At 41.6% G+C, this 15,929-nt stretch overlaps 1 protein-coding gene across 1 annotated transcript in view; it reads right to left on the reverse strand.

Moving 5' to 3' along the window:
- Window positions 1-15,929, reverse strand: part of UTP18 (UTP18 small subunit processome component) — a 40,718-nt gene that overhangs the window by 13,054 nt on the left and 11,735 nt on the right. Inside the window, exons 6-10 of the mRNA XM_025859442.2 lie at window positions 15,121-15,246; window positions 14,845-15,019; window positions 10,199-10,299; window positions 9,857-9,947; window positions 6,052-6,175 (exon numbers count right to left, since the gene is read on the reverse strand). Coding sequence (XP_025715227.1) covers window positions 6,052-6,175; window positions 9,857-9,947; window positions 10,199-10,299; window positions 14,845-15,019; window positions 15,121-15,246 — 617 coding nt within the window. The remainder of the gene's footprint in view (window positions 1-6,051; window positions 6,176-9,856; window positions 9,948-10,198; window positions 10,300-14,844; window positions 15,020-15,120; window positions 15,247-15,929) is intronic.

The following is a 15,929-nucleotide window of genomic DNA, read 5'->3' on the forward strand; positions in this document are numbered from 1 at the left end:
ATGGTACACAAAAATCTTCACAAACAGGAATGATGGCAATTAGCCAGATCAGCGTTTGTCTTATGAACTAGGACTGGGAATCACGGTGGTGGTGGGTGTCAAAGCTAAAAAGGCATACAGGAAGAGCACACAGGGGCCACAAAGAAATTAATACTATGAGCAAGAAGAAACTATAAAGTAGAAAACAGTAGTTACCAACCAGGGACAATTCTGCCCCTGGGGGGACATTTTAACTGTCACAACCAGGGGGCCACCACAGCCATTAGACATCCTATAGAACTTAAAGCACAGGGTGAACACAGAACTCAAACCCTCTCCTCTGTTGCATTCTCAGAGACCGAACTCCATTGATGTTATTCTTATCCTCAGTCACCTCTCTCCATGGACTCTTGTCCCCCGGGGTCTATTTCGCCCCTACCTCCAGGTGGTCTCATACATCTCATTTACTCCCACGGACCACCCATCTCCTATCACGTCTAAATTAGTGCCTTTACTCTAAGCCACGCCGCACTTCTAACGGCTTGTGGACGTGAATGCACCTCTTCCCACAATCCTCCACCTCCTCCTCCCCCCTCATACCAGGACAAGTCCACTCTTCTGGCTGCTCAGGCCTAGAGCCTGAGAATGTCACTGCTTCTCTCCCATCCCAATTTTCTAAGCAGCTCGGACATACATCACAAACCTCATTGCCTATCTCTCCCGTGTTCCCATTACCACTGTCCTTAGCGACGGTCCCAATGCAATGACCTCAAGGCTCCCTGCACCTCTGTTGCCCCTACTAAAAGTTGTCATGGGAATTATCTACTTCAAACCCTAAACTTTAGATATTATCATGATTCTCCTCTACTTAAAAACCCTTGATGTTTTCTCCTTCCACTCAATGTCATGTCCACACTCTTCAACACAGTGTAGAAGACCTCTACAAGCTGTCCCCTCCTGCTTCCCTCTGTCGCCTAAGCCTTCAGGAGTCACCCCATCTGCACCCCGTCTGCACTCCACTCAGAATCCAAACCTGAACCCTCTTCCCTCCATACCCTTCCTTCCCACTGCCTGCAACACCTTTCTCTGAGTCCTACCTGGCCCTCCAATGCTTGGCTCGAGTGCCAACACGTACAAAAGTACTTTTCCAGGTGACCACTACAACAGCCTTCACCCAATCCTTACACTGTTAAGAGACACCGTATCTCAACAGCAGACCTCATGATAACTTGTCTGTAAAGAGCCACACGGCTCCATCTGTCCTCACCATGGGACCATGAACTATTAGAAGGTGGTGACACACTGTCGTTCTTCTATCTCACAATCCCTAAACGGTCAATGTTTTTACAAATGAGAAAACCAAGGCAGAAACATATCATTGAATAAAACAGGTTTTTCTGGCATTGTAAAACATATGTATCCTAAAGATCCTCGAGATGAACTAAAATGAAACCCATTTCATATGTCCAATGAGAGTGTTAAAATTAAAGGACTATTAACTCCAGGCCCTAAATACTAATGAAGTTCATATTTTTCTATAACCCTGAATTATCCAGTATTTTCTGAATATAAAAATCAAAATATTTGGGGGATGGCAGTGTGGAAAGAACACACAACTGGGAACCAGACAACCTGACTTCCAGACCCAGCTCTGCCAATAATCAGTTTAATGAGTAACAACCAATAAACAAAACTTAAATTACCCAACTCTTAGACCTCAGTTTCCTTATCAGTAAAGTGACTGGATTGAACCAGAGCAATTCAACACACCTTCTTCCTGTGATGATGGAAATGCTCTGTATCTGCACTGTCCAGTATGGGAGCCACTAAATACATGCGGCTACTCAACACTTAAAATGTGGCGAGCGTCACTAAGGAACAGATTTTTATTTTAAGTGATTTAAATTTAACTCGCCACATGTGGCTAGTGGCTACTGTGATGGACATGCAGGATTAGACTAAGACACCATCCAGATAAACAAAGGAGGGAACAGATACAGGACAATAAAGATGAAAATAAACGAATACTGAAAATATCCTACAGCACAAAAATGAAAGAGACACTTGTTTATTAGCTTTAAGTTCCAGAAGACTAGCTCCCATATTTTCCAAACCCGGAGAGGTGACTGAAATCACAGAAATCCGGAAGCAAAGTCTTAAGCTAAGGGCTTAAAACCCAAATTTAAGTAGAAGAAATAGCAATCTAAGGTACATTTAGAGATTTTTTTTTTTAAAGATTTTATTTATTTATTTGAGAGAGAGAGCATGAGAGAGAGCATGAGAGGGAAGAGGGTCAGAGGGAGAAGCAGACTCCCTGCTGAGCAGGGAGCCCGATGCGGGACTCGATCCCGGGACTCCAGGATCATGACCTGAGCCGAAGGCAGTTGCTTAACCAACTGAGCCACCCAGGCGCCCACATTTAGAGATTTAAAGAGATAAAAGATAAAGCTATGTAAAAGCTGAAACACAGAATTGTTGAAGATTTTCCAAAGGGATTCTATACGTGGCACAAAAGGATTCATACTCAAGACAAACTGGACTATAAATTTTCTTTGCTTCTTTTAAGTTTCTTAATTTACAAAACTCCTAGTAAACTGTACCTTTACATATTTAAAAACACAAACGGAGGGAGGTGTACCTTCAAAACAGGCGGCAGAGGGATTAAGAGCTCGGGCTTTGCCACCAGACTATTTGGGCTGTAACTGCTGGCTCTCCCTTACTCTCTGTGCAACCTTAACCAAGTTACTTAACCCACAGTGCCTCAGCTCCCCGACCTGTGAAGTGGAGATAATAGTACCTATATTGTGAAGTAGGAAATGAGAATACTTTATGTATGAAAGATATATATACACACCCACAGACATATATAGTCAATATACACACACATATATACATATATAGTTATATAAGAAAAACAACAGTCCTTGGCACATGGTAAATGCTGGGGGAAAATGTGCTGCTAAATCTGTTTATTATAATTATTATTCAAAGTTTGAAACTACTTAGACGGGAACCAAAATAAAAAGGCAATTTTATTTTTATTTTTTTTAAAGATTTTATTTATTTGAGAGCGAAAGAGAAAGTGCACACAAGTGGGGGGAGGGGCAGAGGGAGAGAGAGAAGCAGACTCCCCACAGAGCAGGGAGCTTGATGTGGGGCCACCCAGGTGCCCAAAAAAGGCAATTTTAACTTGTGTATTTATAAGATGCTGATGCAGACTAGAGTCAACAAATCTCTAATCACCTGATAGAACTTTGATTTGAAAATACAAAAATAGGTATTTCTATGGCATTGACCTAAAATTCTCAAAATGCAAAGGCCCCAAAGTGGTTTGTGGCTTGCACCCTTAGTAAAGGCAGGAGCCTAAGGCTAGTGATCTGGACCATGGCTGCAGAATGAGATATTCCCAACTTGCCCACTGTAAGCAGAGAAAATAAAACAATAAAACAAAATAAAGGAGATTCTATTCTCCAACTCACCTTATGAGGTCATCTGAATTTGGTGAGCTACCTTCTGAGGTCCTAAGAGCCTCTACATTCACAAAGGGCTGTGACACACAAGAGAGAATATGCCATGTCTCAACTCTTTTCCATTCTTCAATATACAGTGCTTTGTACCTAGTGGACCTTCACACGTCTCTTTCTTAACAGACTGACTTCTAGACCAGCTAGGAAGTCACAAAACAAGACACCCTATTGCACTGACACAAGATGCAGCAAAGATACGACCTAACTACAGGTTCCACCCAGTGGAGTGAGAGAGAACTGCACCTGAAAAAGTGAGACCACAGGGTTCCCTACTTCGTCAGTGATTTCAATGGTCTCTTACAGAACACTCCTGAGCATCAGTCCCTGTCTACAGAATGAAGGGTAGTCCAGAGATTTCCCAAGTACATTCTAATATTGATGTTGCAGGAATTAATATGAAAGCCTTCTAGACGTACATAGCAATCCTTACATTAACAAATGCCATAGAAAAACAATAACGTAGGGCGCCTAGGTGGCTCAATTAGGTGTCTGCCTTTGGCTCAGGTCACGATCCCACGGTCCTGGGATTGAGCCCTGCCATTAGTCTCCCTGCTGAGTGAGGAGTCTGCTTCTCCCTCTGCCTCTCCCCCTGCTCATGCTCTCTCTCAAATAAATAAAAATCTTAAAACAACGATGCAAATGAATAGAGCTCTCTATTTACAACATAGTTTCCCTACTGCCCTATCAGAGCAAAACTACAAACAAAGCATCTACCTTATGCCAGGACACTGAATGAGAAGAATTAACAGATACAAAACTGATGAGTTTTTCGATCAAAGGCGTCAATTCCTAACAGCAGAAGCTGAGAGAGAGGGGGCTTTGACAGCAGTACTAGGAGGAGGAGCGGGGAGAGCCGGAAGAAAGGTGAAGAAGGGGAGAGCAAGGGGGCCAGCCAGGGCAGTTCAGCTCTCCACCACTGGGGACTCTTCCCCACCTCCCTAATAACCTCAGAAATTCCTCTAACAAGGTGAAGGCCTTTCTCTACAGGTGTAACAATAAAAACCTAATAATGGTCTTCGACCAAGCACATCCGAATCCGAATTCTACTACACTGAGGACAATTAAAATCAAATGAGTTCAAACTAGTATTAGATTCTTTCCTGTTTGGGTCCTTCAAAGGGCCCAATGAATAAAATAATAAAAGTGATTCAAAAAAGAGAGGAAAGGATCAGAAAAAGACTAACTTCACAAATTTAAGTGAAGGCCATTTTTGGGCAATTTTGCTTAAAATTACTTAACATTAGTTTCAAACCAGTCTTCATTTTAAAGGAGCTTTACTCCCAGAAGTTCTACTAACCATGGACTGCTGCCATAGTGCACACACTGGGCAAATGCTGGGCTCACGCTGAGACATCCCTCCCTACAGGTCTGTAGTAGGTGTGGTGACTAGGGAGAACCCAGGACAGGGAGGGGCCTTTGTCAAGGCCTTTATTTTGACCTGGTCTCCAAGCTCCACAGCCTGATCCTACTTTCCTTTCCGTCCATGCCCCAAAGGTAGCAGGTGACCAATTTTCAAATGGTGGTGGGGATGTTTACAAGGATTTGCCCCAATTTTAACCTTGAAGGAGGGAGTGAAGAAAGAGTGGGGAATATGCTGTGCTTCCAGATGGCAAGACCCACTTCACCTCTCACCTAGGGAGATTTGACTGAAGTTGTGGCTAGTCTAAGAAAGTCATAAAAATCCACTGTTGGAAGTTCTAAAGTTACAGGTGCTGACGAGTGGTTTGGTAGGTAAGATAATTCAGAAATCCAGGAAAGTCTCCAATGCTTCCTCGACCCATGCATCTTTAGAATCAAGTAGGAGAATACAGCCATCTTTCTCCCAATGTAATAACCATTTCTTTCCAGTGATAACACAATGACATGTTCTAAATAATATTTTCACAAAGTTTCTACAATATTAACAAGCAGTATTTCTAAGGAACCTATGTTTGATTTATACCACTAGCCAAAGAAAAAACTGCTTAAATATCTTTAAAACTTAAACCCAAGGTTTAACTTATTGTTTCCCTGTCAATGGCAAGAAGCCAAAACAGCAATAAGAAAACTTGATGTGATCAAATGAATATTTCGAATACAAGAAAAAATACAATGATCTAAGACAGTCCAGTATTTCTTTGTCAAAGCGCTCATAAGCCACCCACCATTAACATTATTAAACATTGCATTAAGATAATAAAATGCAAAAGACCCAGATGTACAGATTCTCTATTACTGAAGTTTATAAACAGAACTACTTAAGCACTATCTAGTATATTCAATTCTTTTTTTAAAATTTTACTTATTTGTGTATTTTAAAAAGAAAGCGAGAGAGAGCACGAGCAAGAAGAGCAGAGGTAGAAGGAGAGAATCTTAAGCAGGCTCCACGCCTAGCACAGAGCCCGATGTGGGGCTTGATCTCATGACCCTGAGATCATGAACTGAGCCAAAATCAAGAGTCGGACGCTTAACCAACTAAGCCACCCAGGTGCCCCTAGGATATTTGATTCTTCAGTATTTTCTCATTGGCACATGATTAAGGTTACAAGAACCTCTCTTTACTTACCCACAAGCCACATACTGTCCATTCCTAGATGTGGCAATACTTAATCCATATAAACTGCCTTCATCAACAAATCTGTTAAGGCACTTTCTAGAGTTCACATCCCAAACATAAACTTCCCCATCGCCTGAAAGGAAGAGCCAAAAAAGAGTTGGTTAATTTTGTTTTAAACGTGAAAGCCAAGTGAACTGACCATTCTTAGCCTCTCTATTTTTTTTTATTTTTTATTTTTAAAGATTTTATTTATTTATTTGAGAGAGAGAATGAGAGAGAGCATGAGAGGGGGGAGGGTCAGAGGGAGAAGCGGACTTCCTGCTGAGCAGGGAGCCCGACATGAGACTCGATCCTAGGACTCAAGGATCATGACATGAGCCAAAGGCAGTCACTTAACCGAGCCACCCAGGCGCCCCTTAGCCTCTCTTTAATACTAGAAGGGACTACAAACAAAAACTCACTATAAATGTCCTAGGTCTAGAAAACTGGCCGACGGTGCCTGGGTGGCTCAGTTGGTTAAGCGACTGCCTTTGGCTCAGGTCATGATCCTGGAGTCTCGGGATCGAGTCCCACATCGGGGTCCCTGCTGAGCAGGGAGTCTGCTTCTCCCTCTGACCCTCCCCCCCTCTCATGCTCTCTCTACCTCATTCTCTCTCTCAAATAAATAAATAAATAAAATATTTAAAAAAAAGAAAGGAAATTGGCAAAAAATATTTCTGGTATACATTCCCACGTATGGAAAACTTCATCCTCATGAGTAGTTAATAAACAGTATCTTTAAGTTTAGAGTGAAAATACAAACTCTTGGCTTGAGTTGAGTTTTCAGAAGAAACTTCCAAATTTGGCTCAGATGAATTATTGGAGCAAAAATGTGAAAAAACAAAAAACAAAATATCCACCATAGTAAGTTCCAACCTCCATCAACAGGCACTAGAGCACCTATATGTGAGGCCAGGACACTTTCATACCAAATTGATGATGATGGTCATGATGGAGGAAGTAGAGAATGAAGGGATCCAGACCACAAGGGAGTTATAATTTAAGATACATATAATTTTATCTACTACCAAATCATTTAAACTATAATAAATGCCAACTGTGAGGGGCCCCTGGGTGGCTCAGTCAGTTAAGTGCCCAACTCTTGATTTCGGCTCAGGTCACGATCTCAGCGTCATGGGATCAAGCCCTGCTTTGGGCTCTGCACTCGGCAGGGAGTCTGCCTGGGATTCTCTCTCTCCCTCTGCCTCTGCCCCTCCCCGTGCTCAAGTGCACGTGCTCTAAAATAAGGGAATAAATCTTAAAAAAAAAAAAAAAGCCAACTGTGAGCAGTACACACAAATAGTTTAGAGAAGGGAGAATGTGTGTAAGACTGAGGATGATGTTAAATCTAAAGGGAACATGAATATTTTCATGATAGTAATGACAATCGGGGCACCTGGCTGGCTCAGTTGGAAGAGCATGCGACTCTCAGGGGTTCGTTGAGTTTGAGCCCCACAATGGGTAAAGAGATTACTGAAAAAAATAAACAAACTTTAAAAGAAAAAAAAAAAGAAAGAAATGACTATTGCCAAAATCTGCCCTTACCCTTTTTTCTCTCTCCTAAAGCACATGATACTGATGATCACCCTCTTCTTCACACCCATTTAAAGATTTAAGGACCCTACACTCATCACAAAGGTGCTCCTCACTCACCCATTTCATCTCTGCCTTTTCTGTGGATATTGCACTAGAGTTCACTTTTCTAACATTTTATTTATTTATTTTAGAGAGAGTGCTGGAGCGGGGGGAGCAAACGGAGAGGACAAGCAGACTCTGAGTGTGAGCCCGATGCAGGGCTTGATCCCAGGACCCCAAGATCATGACCTGAGCCAAAATCAAGTCGGTCACCCAACCGAGCCACCCAGGTGCCCCTAAAGTTCACTTTTCTCTATTTTTATCCTCCCAATAAGAACTCAATTGATCTCACTATTTCAACTATTTCCTTGACAAAGAAGATTTCCCAGGCTGGCATAAGGGTTTAGATTAGGTAGTAGTAAAATATATTTGAAAAAACTGAACAGGGTCAAATTTGAAAATCTTTGCATTTGTCTGTACAGCAATGTTACAATAAAGGAAGGCATTTAAAGATTAGCCCAACTAGCAACAGACTAAAATGGGAAGAAAAGGGATCAATGGCAGGAAGGTCATCTAGATGTTACCAAAGCCAGACTATGGACTACTCTTCCCTATGCTTTTAGGACCTTTATTATGGAAAATAAGACCTCCACAGTAATGATCAAATTTGTAAATATTTTACATCTGCATCCAATTCATATACCAAATTTTAGTATCTCTGACCCTCCATCTCTTTTCTCCTACTCTGACCCTCCCAGGATCCAAAGGCCATTTCATGAGGAACATTGCTCTGAACCAGCTAAGTGTCCGACTCTTGGTTTTGGCTCAGGTCATGATCTCAGGGTCCTGGGATTAAGCCCCACATCGGGCTCCCTGCTCAGCAGGGAGTCTGCTTCCCCTCTTTCTCTCTCCCTCTGCCCCTCCCCCCAATTCGTGCACTCTCTAAAATAAATAAATAAATAACACAATTTTTTAATCCAGTTATGAAATAAGTCATGGAGACAATGTACAATATGGTGACCACAGCCAGTAATACAGTAGTGCACATTTGAAAGTTGCTAAGAGAGTAGATCTTAAAAGTTCTCATCACAAGAAACTGTAACTATGTGTAGTGACAGATAATAAGTAGACTTATTGTGATCATTTTGTAATACACACAAATATTGAATCATTATGTTGTACACCTAATATGTTACATGTCAATTAATGCTCAAAACAAAAGCAAAATAACCTAACACTGTATCATCAAGTGCTGCTAGCTGAGGTAGAGCAAAAATCCTGCTTAAGAAGAGCCCCACGGAGACTGGAGAATAGTACTCACAGGCAGAACTACTTTGCTGCCTCCCAATACCAAGCATCATGAGCTACACTGAGATTATGATGGCCCCAAGATCCTATAGGAAAGGGACTCAGAGCCCAAGAAGGCACAGGACAATCAGAAAGGCAGAAGAGCAGAAAAGTGCCGGATTAGAGACTGTCAATGGTGATAGCTGGTCAATCGCACCACAGGAATGTCAGAGGGTGAAACTTGAATCGTTTTCAGTCAATGATGAAGAACATTTAAAACATCATCCAAGTGAAAATGTACTGCTAAAAGAAAAGGGTGATGATTCCAAGTAGTTTTCAAAAGAAAGTCTGAGAATGAATCATCTTTTAAATAAGCATTTTCTTCCCATATTTTCCCCAAACATGGTAACATGGTTAAATGGTTACTATTTACTAGTTAGTAAATGTTAAATGGTAACTATTACTAGTTAGTAAATATTTATTATTTTTATAAATAATATTAATAATAAATAATATTTACTAAAATAGTTAATAACTATTACTAGTTAGTAAATAAGAAGACAAATGGCAATAACAAAATCTAAAAATAAAAATGACTTTCTAACACAAAAAAAGTCTAAAATCAAACATTGTCTTTGGTTAAATCTGAAATGTAAACACATCCAAAGCTTTTATTTTTTTTTAAGATTTTATTTATTTATTTGACAGACACAGCAAAAGAGGGAACACAAGCGGGGGCAGTGGGAGAGGGAGAAGCAGGCTTCCCGCTGAGCAGGGAGCCCGATGCGAGGCTCGATCCCAGGACCTGGGATCATGACCTGAGCCGAAGGCAGACACTTAACGACTGAGCCACCCAGGCGCCCCCACATCCAAAGCTTTTAAAAAGCTTTAGATGATCATGTCATTAACCTACCTGAAGAGGCGTACACTTTCTTACTATCTGAAGAGAACGTGGATGCTGCAACCCTTCCATTAATTTTCATACTACCAATCAGTTCTTTAGTCTGAAAGAATAACCAATATTACTTATCAAATTGTTAGGAGGTGCATGGAAGAATCACACTGGGAATAAAAACAATCTAGTTCTGTTTTGTAGCACCTACTCAACTTTGTCCCTATACTCAAGTTCTCCCCAGGTCCCACTGTGTCCCCCCGCTTACAGGGCGGATTTCAGGACACCTAGAGTTATGGTTCAAGACTACCCTACACTAACGTCTCATCCTAAAAAAACAAGCAACCACTAATAATGGTTCACCTTCATTGACAGCAAATGAAGATATCCAGCAACACCATTTATCAGCAAGAAGGACCCATCTGGAGACACTTCAAAGCTCCTCACTATCTTCTCTTTCAAACCTGAGAGAGGAGACAAATCAATAAGGATTAATACGATTTTCAATAATAACGTTATCAACACAATTGAGAATTTCTTTTAAAATATCTAAGTGCCTCAAACTAAACCAAAAGTAGGCTCAGATTCTGAATTAAGTCTGACCCCATGCATCACTGAGTATGACCCAAATATAAGGTCATTACCAAGTGCTTCCTTTTCTTCTCTGTCTTGGTTAACATTCACCATCTGAACTGCAGCCAGAGACTCAGCTCTCCAAAGAGTAAACCTATCAACTAGTTTCCCAAACGTAAACGGTACATCTGTAATCAACTAAAAGGATAAATTATACTTCTTTGTCACAAAGTTCATTACCAGGAGGGAAATACACGGCCATCAGAAACAGCTAAAACACAGAAACATGTAGAAACTAGTTGCTGGGTACGCCTGGGTGGCTCAGTCGTTAAGCGTCTGCCTTCGGCTCAGGTCATGGTCCCAGGGCCCTGGGATCAAGTCCCGCATCGGGCTCCCTGCTCCGCGGGAAGCCTGCTTCTCCCTCTGTCTGCCGCTCCCCCTGCTTGTGCTCATTCTCTCTCTGACAAATAAATAAATAAAATCTTTAAAAAAAAAAAAAAAGAAAGAAAGAAACTAGTTGCTGGCCACCTACTAAACATCCCATGATGAAGGAGTCTACAGTCTTAACTTTGTGGATCCAAAAAGGAAAAAAAAAAGAAAAGAAAAGAAATCCACAAAGTGTCAGCGTATTCAAGAGTTGATTAGCTTCCCAAAATGTGACTCGTCTAACCTAATCACATGAGCGAAGAATATAAACCAGAGAGTCAATTTACTTATTTACAAAAGGACATGTTCCTTTGCCATGCCCAAAAGGCTCATACTAACCATGTAGAAAATTCCTTCCATCAAGACAGCTTAGTGAGCAAACTTACTCATTAAAAACTGCCTAATACAAAGGACACATATAGGATAGGTACCACCGGCTAACTCTAGGGAAGGGAAGCAGGTGGCCAAGGAGACGGAGCAGAGTAGACTTCTCCCTCTTTACCCTTTTGTATGTATTGGATTTTTGCACCATGTGAAGGTACAGCTTGGTCAAAAAAAGAATTATTTCAAAAAATGTTTAAGTTGCTAACTTAAAACATTCATCAGAATAAATAAATGTAGAAAACTCTAGTGAGGAGTCCTCATTCCCCTACAGGAAAATGCTGTCTAAGGCTCCCACAGACCACCTCCATCCTATGAACAGTTTTTGTCTAGATGGCTCACAATCCTACAAACTGGGCCTCCCTCCCACTCTAGTGCTGCCGCCAGAGACTATACCCTAGGTCACTTGATGGAAATCAATCCAGACACATGTTTCCAGTTACTGGGGTTTATTCCTTCACTCTGAACCTACTCCTGTAGGTTCATCCCCCATTTTTGGCAAACCTTACACACTAACTACAGTATACAGAAACGGCTCCAAGCATAAGAAAAAGCCCATCACATGAGGAAGCAGGGAAGGGAGGCCAGTTCTAGCAGTGTGGGGCTGCAGCTGGAAACTCCCCAGACCTAATCCTACTGACACAGGACTGGACAGAAGGAATGCAAGGGAGAACTGAAAGGCCTACAGCTGGGGACCCCACAGCCATGGATGGTTCGGAATGCATCACGTATCGTCAGAGCAACAGGGAACAAAGTCCCCTCACACTGTGCAGAGATGGACCCGGTGTGGCAGCAACAGAGGCAAAGTGCCAGAGGGCTCATTACACAGCACCTGCTCTCCGGCCGCAGGGGCCAGAGACTGCACGCTTGTAGCCTGAGTGAGCCTGCTGTTCTGAGAGCATTCAGGAGCGAGGAATGTCTTCCAGGAGGAAATACCAGACTTGCAGCAAATAAGCGCAGGTAGTTGATTTAGGAATTAAATGAAAAAATAAGAAAGATAACTGTATTTTCATCCAAAACTTAACAGAATACCAGTCATACGTATTGATACGCTGAACCTTCCAAAATAGGAACCAGATAAACTTTATATGACCTTGAGAAAGAAGATACTTTAAAGACGTCAGATATAAATCTTTTTGTAGGTCTGTGAATGAGATTTTTATTTTTTTATTTTTTATTTTATTTTTTTTTGATCTGTTAATGAGATTTTTAGGTCAACTAAAGAACAAGTGATAAGAAAAAGAATGGCCAATTTAATTACAATAGTGCCAAATTCCCTAAGATGGAAGGACTTGCTGTGATGGGATAGACCATACGCTGCTCCTAACGACGGCGGCAGTTCCCGCTAAGTGCCATGGGGTGCTAAGTTAGGAGCTTTTAAAAAATTATCTCTTTTGAACAAACTGATGGTGACCAAAGGGAAGGGGAGTCGAGGGGTTGGGGGAAGGCTGAACAAGGTGATGGGGATGAAGGAAGGCATTTGTGATGAGCACTGGGTGATGTATGGAATTGCTGAATCACTCCACTGTACACCTGAAACCAACAGAACACTGTATGCTAAGTGGAATTAAAATTAAAACTAGAAAAATAAAACTAAAAAAAAAATCAAAAAATTAAAAATGATCTCTTTTAATATTTAGGACCCTCAACTTTATAGCTATAAAGAGAAAGCTGCAGCTCAGATATCACCACACCATAACGCCTATAATCCAAATGGCTGCCTGACCAACTCACTTAATTCCCAAACGGTCAAATTCCTTACGCGTTTACCTAGAACAAGATATCTCTCTGAAGAATTGTCCTTCTAAATGATGCAGCAGAAAACTGCTTCTGGAGTCTCAACTAGTAATCTGGGGTTCTCAAACTTTTTGTGTGTCAGTCTGGGGGAGCGTATGGTCCTCTTCTCAAAACAGTGGTTGTTCAAAACTTTTATAACCGAAGGAAATGCTAACCTTAAGTTACAGGTTAGTGAAAATAAAAATGTAATGTTTTTCCCATCTGACTTCACAAGCCTCTAAATTCTACCAGAGAACGTTGAGAATCTGTGGACCCTGTTATGAACCCCACTGGGTTAACGGAACCAACCATCAAATCAGAATTCTTCAGAATGCATCAATTCTGTACTCCTCCATTTTTCGAACTTACATTTAAGACAAAGAGTTTGCAAATGTAGAAGTTTGCATATTCTAACCAGTGATTCTTCCCTCTAATTCTAATGTCCTTAATTAATTCTGAGTTATTTATAGTGTTCTATACTGAGACTGAAAATAGTGTTCAACAACCAACCCCACAAAAAGAAACACATTTATCATTATCATTACTGCCAAGCGATGCTCATTGAGGAAAGAGGAAAAGGGGAAACACTGAGAGGGAAAGATAAATGCCACGTCCTGGAAGAAGCTGGTGATCAGATGCACACTCCTGCATACCCACAGATCCACGGTAAACATCCCTAACTGTATCTTGGCCAACCCCGGGCTTTTCCCAAGAGGATGCAAGGCAAGGGCAGACAAAAGCCCTCTCCTTTTCATTAGTAGAATAGTATGTGAAAATAGTTAACTACATTTTCTGCTTCAATATGGGGAAACTATTTAAGGCTTTTCAACTCAAAATGAGGTCCATGGACCAGCAACATCAGCATCACCCAAGAGCTTGTTAGAAATGCAGAATCAGGCCCACCTCAGACCTACAGAATAACAATCTGCACTTCAGCCAGATCCCCAAGTGGTTTCTATGCACATTAATGTCGGAAAAGCACCGGTTTAAAGCATGCTTAAACTAAGAATCTACTTGGAAAGGACCACCAAAGGTGTCAGGAAACATGGGAAACAGAAGACTGGAAACACTGAAGATAAACACCATAAATGTTTCTGAAGTTGGCCTTGTTCACTTTGAACCATTAGTAGAAAAAAGGCTGTACAGAGCTACCCCTGTCCTTTACAGCCCCAAACATATATCTGGTTTAACAGGAAGACTGCCAGGGAGCCACAGCATTGTCAACACCCCCTCCCAAGACGCATAATGCTAACCCAGCCAACCTCACCACAAGGGCTTTGGTTCACAGAGGGTTCGTGAAGGTGTCAATGGATTATGTGGTGATGTGGGGCGGGGAATGCAAGGGAAGAACGGGGAAAGCAGAGGAAGATAAATTTTCAAATAAAGATTTTCTTAAGTAGTCTTTAAAATACATTACAATCTCCAAAAGCAGTGCTTTATTTCCTTTAAATGTAAACCAAAAATCTACTGTAACAGACACTAGAAGGACAAGACAGAATCCAAATTTCCTGAAGACCAGAGAGGTGCAATACTTTGTCTGAGGACTTGGGACTCAGGTCTTCTAGGTCCCAGGCTCTCTCTACTGCATCCACTGCTAAATTTACAGCCAAGCATTTGCAACTGCTTTTCTGCTCTGGGAGATACAGATTCCCAAATTCCAATGTTCCCAGAAGTGCTCAATAAAAAGTTCACTACTTTCATTCAAACGCATTATCTCAACACAATGACATTTTCCCAATACTAAAACTAAAGACATTCTTAAGAATCCCATGGGGGGAAAGTGGTTGTAGATACTGTTAAATGAACTCAGCCGTGGGGTTGGCAGGGAAGAGGGGTGATCAGCGAAACCTTACCTCTCACTTGATGCACAGGAATTAACTTTCCAGCCAGCATATCATAGACATAAAGAACCTTGCTGTGGATGCTCGTGGCTAAAACCTCTTCTCCAGTAGCACTAAAACAGGCCTTAAAGATTGGAAACTTTTCCAAATAGATGCTCTGGATTTTAGGATTTGTTTTTCCATCAACCTATAAGGAAAAGCAAAACATTCCTTTTAGGTATTTCCATAAACTCTATGTCCTGGGAGTAAATACTTCTCACTCCCAAGTTTCCATTTAAAAATGCACACCTGAAACAGCGACACCGCGTTATCCAGCGCGGCGACCATCACGACCTGCGCACGGGGATGGAAGTGCACAGACGAGATCCGCGCAGTAGTAGGACGTTCCGCGTTAGCAGGGAGACAATTCTTCAGCTGTGGAAAAAGAAAGCGAGAATTGTATCAATTCAAATGGGTTAACATTCTTTTTTTTAAGATTTTATTTATTTATTTATTGGACAGAAAGAGAGGGAGTACAAGCAGGAGGAGCCGCAGACAGAGGGAGAAGCAGGCTCCTTGCTGAGCAGGGAGCCCGATGTGGGGCTCGATCCCAGGACCCTGGGATCATGATCTGAGCCAAAGGCAGACGCGTAAGGACTGAGCCACTCAGGCACCCCACCATTCTTTTCCTTAAAGCATAAAGCATTTTAACATAGCTTATGCTGAGGAGGACATCGGAATGGTAACGGGAAGACCACAGCTCTCCTACCAACTAGCAAATCATTTTACTAGACAATAATCCATTTTTACCATCTTTTAAACGAGGGAATGAAATCGTTAAGGTCTTGGAGCATCAGGATACAGTCATTTCCTCATGATACACCCATATAGGTTAGAAAACTGACATCCAGGGTGTATTTTACTTAAAAATGCTACTGTAGCAGCTTTGCATTCATGGCACAAAATATGAGGCACTCTGTAACATGCCACGGTTCTGTGGTTGGCAGGGACAGCTATGTTCTCCTCTCAGAATACATGGCTCCTAGTTTAAAGCAATGATGACCTCATGCATCATGCATTTAGACTATTTTCAGTTATCTCTTGGTTTTTACAGGTTG

This window comes from Callorhinus ursinus, unplaced genomic scaffold (genome assembly GCF_003265705.2).
Source record: "Callorhinus ursinus isolate GAN/ISIS: 27379988/994484 unplaced genomic scaffold, GSC_fseal_2.0 scaffold52, whole genome shotgun sequence".
Lineage (NCBI taxonomy): Eukaryota > Metazoa > Chordata > Mammalia > Carnivora > Otariidae > Callorhinus > Callorhinus ursinus.